Source organism: Papilio polytes, unplaced genomic scaffold, assembly GCF_000836215.1.
Source record: "Papilio polytes unplaced genomic scaffold, Ppol_1.0 DF823510.1, whole genome shotgun sequence".
NCBI lineage: Eukaryota > Metazoa > Arthropoda > Insecta > Lepidoptera > Papilionidae > Papilio > Papilio polytes.
The window spans coordinates 2,344,004-2,346,555 of NW_013525694.1; the positions used below are offsets into that span (position 1 = coordinate 2,344,004).

The window sequence follows — 2,552 nt, forward strand, 5'->3', positions numbered from 1 at the left end:
CCTCGATGTACCCAATACTAGATCGTTACAGTTCTCATATATATGGGACATAGGTAATCGTTACATTAACAACACTTACTCGGTTGCGTAGGAACTGCAACTGCAGCAAAAATTTAGTAAAGCCAACGCCAACAGTCACGCGAATTGTTACGCATTTCATTTTTTTTTCTTTTCACATTTAACAGATAATGCAAACGCCCCTGAGTTAACAATAAAACCACCTCAACCGTTATTAGACTTGCAGTTCAATCCTCGTGAGCAGCACACGCTTGTCGGTGGTATGCTGAATGGACAGGTGGGTGCAGATTAAAGATCAATTAACACAGATTTAGATCATAACACTAGATAATGTTATCAGGTTGGTTGGTGGGATGTTCGTAAAGGCGGAGACCCGGTCGGTCTTTGTCCACCGCACGTGGCTCACAGAGATCTCGTGAGAAACGTTTTGTTCATCAATTCAAAAACTGGCGCTGAATTCTTCTCTTCGTCTCCCGATGGTGTTGTCAAGTGGTAAACATATAAAAAATCAAGAGAATAAATTTCTGTTCCACAATCATGGAACGTTTTTTATAATTTATTAACATTTAATATAATTTTCAGGTGGGATACGCGTAATATGAACGAACCTACAGATTCGATGATAATCGACATTGTTAAGTTGCCAAACGACACCCAGAGCATGGAAAAGGCTTTAGGCATATCAGCACTCGAATATGAGCCTACTATACCGACAAGGTAAGAGAAAACGAGAGGTTAAGAAAGAAATATTTAACTGAGCGTGTTTTTTTAAATAACTATTAAAATATACAATTTACAGATTTATGGTAGGAACTGAAACCGGATTAGTGATCGGAGCAAATCGTAAAGGAAAAACACCGTTAGAAAAATTGCCTTCCAAAGTAAGTGTATTCCAGAAATGTATAAAATAGTTCAACACAATTCATACTTTTTATTTTGGTTTAAATAGTACGAAGCCCATTTCGGACCAGTATACGCGCTTCAGAGGAACCCGACGTTCTTGAAGAACTTTCTAACAGTTGGCGACTGGACAGCTCGCGTGTGGAGCGAAGATTGCAGAGAATCCTCCATTCTTTGGACACATTCACACAAAACTAAACTAACGGATGGAGCATGGAATCCTATAAGGTTTTGATTCAGTATACTGAATTTATTTTATATTAAAGTTAACTCAACAGGCACTAATCATGTTGATTTAATTTCCAAACTTTTTGTAAATAATTTCAGATTTTCACTGTTATTGGTGACGCAATGGGATGGTTGTCTTTCTTGTTGGGACTTGTTGAGAAGTCGCAGCGCGCCCATAGTGACCGCGCAACTCTGTGACGAACCTTTATTACGATTGCGTCCACACGAAGGAGTAAGTATTACTTTAATTAGATAAGAATAATATGATAAGTACTGAATTGTTCATTATTTTTCTTAGTTTTTCATTTATTCTGTTATTTATAATAATATGTTCTACCAGGGTTTGTTGGTGGCTTGTGGTAGTAGCAAAGGAACTATTTACTTAGCGGAGTTGTCACAAAATCTTGGAACCGCTGATAAAAATGACAAGCAACTTCTTACACATGTAAGGATTTATCAAGATTTCTCCATACAATTTAGTTCATTTATAATTGAAATACATTTCCACTTTGTGTCATCAGATTTTAGAACGCGAGAACAAACGTGAGCGTATTTTGGAAGCTCGTATGCGGGAAATGAGATTAAAAATGCGTCAAGACCGTGATGGAGGACAGCCTCAGTTCTCAGAGAGTGACCCCACCACCAACGATAGAGACCTTGAAGAAGCCTCCGCGGAATACCAACAAATTGTCAATGACCTGTTAGCTCAGCGAAAAACTCATTAATTCAAAATTATCTTTAAAAAATAAACGGAAATAATGTCAACATAAATCCGACTCGAAGGACCAGAAGTAATGAAAACAAAAGTATTTGTGCAAAAATCAGTATATTGATTACTTCGTTACCTTTAAAGTCGAACATCTTAATCTTAGTATAACCTCACATAAGTTACAATATATCTCATTTTTGATCGATTTCTGCAGCGACAACTACTTTAAACTCTACTGCACACAGTATAAAGTTCTTTTTATAGGTTGTTTTGTCCATTTCGGTGTTTTTTTCTTCATTTGTTTCCATTGAATGCGATGAAGGACCATTTGTGCTCGATGTTAGCGCCGACGCCGCTGGTGGTGCGCAGGAAGACGTCGCCGTGCTTGTGCAGCACGCGGTGCGCGGCCGCCTGCGACACCTCGGGGAACAGCGCGCGCACGTACGACACAACGTAGTCCAGGCTCGCGCCTTGAGGGTGCACCTGCATAACTTTTTTATATAACTACGTATCGAATTAAAAAAAGTATATGCGTTGTTCCAGATTATGCTTTATTCCATAGACATCCGTTTTGAAGATACCTTCTAATAAACTACTACTTTTGCAATTATTATTAGTAAGTTTTTTTTAATTCTAAAGCAAGAGAGAACAAGCAAAGTTGTGACAATAACTGATAATTCACTTTCTTTACGAATTT

The 2,552-nt window shown here is 38.0% G+C and overlaps 2 protein-coding genes across 2 annotated transcripts in view; one reads left to right on the forward strand and one right to left on the reverse strand.

Annotated features, from left to right (window-relative positions):
* The window catches only part of LOC106104534 (dynein intermediate chain 2, axonemal), a 3,393-nt gene extending 880 nt beyond the window's left edge, over positions 1–2,513 (forward strand). Inside the window, exons 4-12 of the mRNA XM_013284611.1 lie at positions 32–53; positions 186–295; positions 359–510; positions 601–735; positions 818–899; positions 968–1,146; positions 1,246–1,378; positions 1,487–1,591; positions 1,668–2,513. Coding sequence (XP_013140065.1) covers positions 32–53; positions 186–295; positions 359–510; positions 601–735; positions 818–899; positions 968–1,146; positions 1,246–1,378; positions 1,487–1,591; positions 1,668–1,871 — 1,122 coding nt within the window. The 3' untranslated portion in view covers positions 1,872–2,513. The remainder of the gene's footprint in view (positions 1–31; positions 54–185; positions 296–358; positions 511–600; positions 736–817; positions 900–967; positions 1,147–1,245; positions 1,379–1,486; positions 1,592–1,667) is intronic.
* LOC106104535 (ecto-NOX disulfide-thiol exchanger 1-like) overlaps positions 2,150–2,552 on the reverse strand; it is a 5,348-nt gene continuing 4,945 nt past the window's right edge. The window contains exon 9 of the mRNA XM_013284612.1: positions 2,150–2,338. Within this exon, the coding sequence (XP_013140066.1) occupies positions 2,150–2,338 (189 nt within the window). The remainder of the gene's footprint in view (positions 2,339–2,552) is intronic.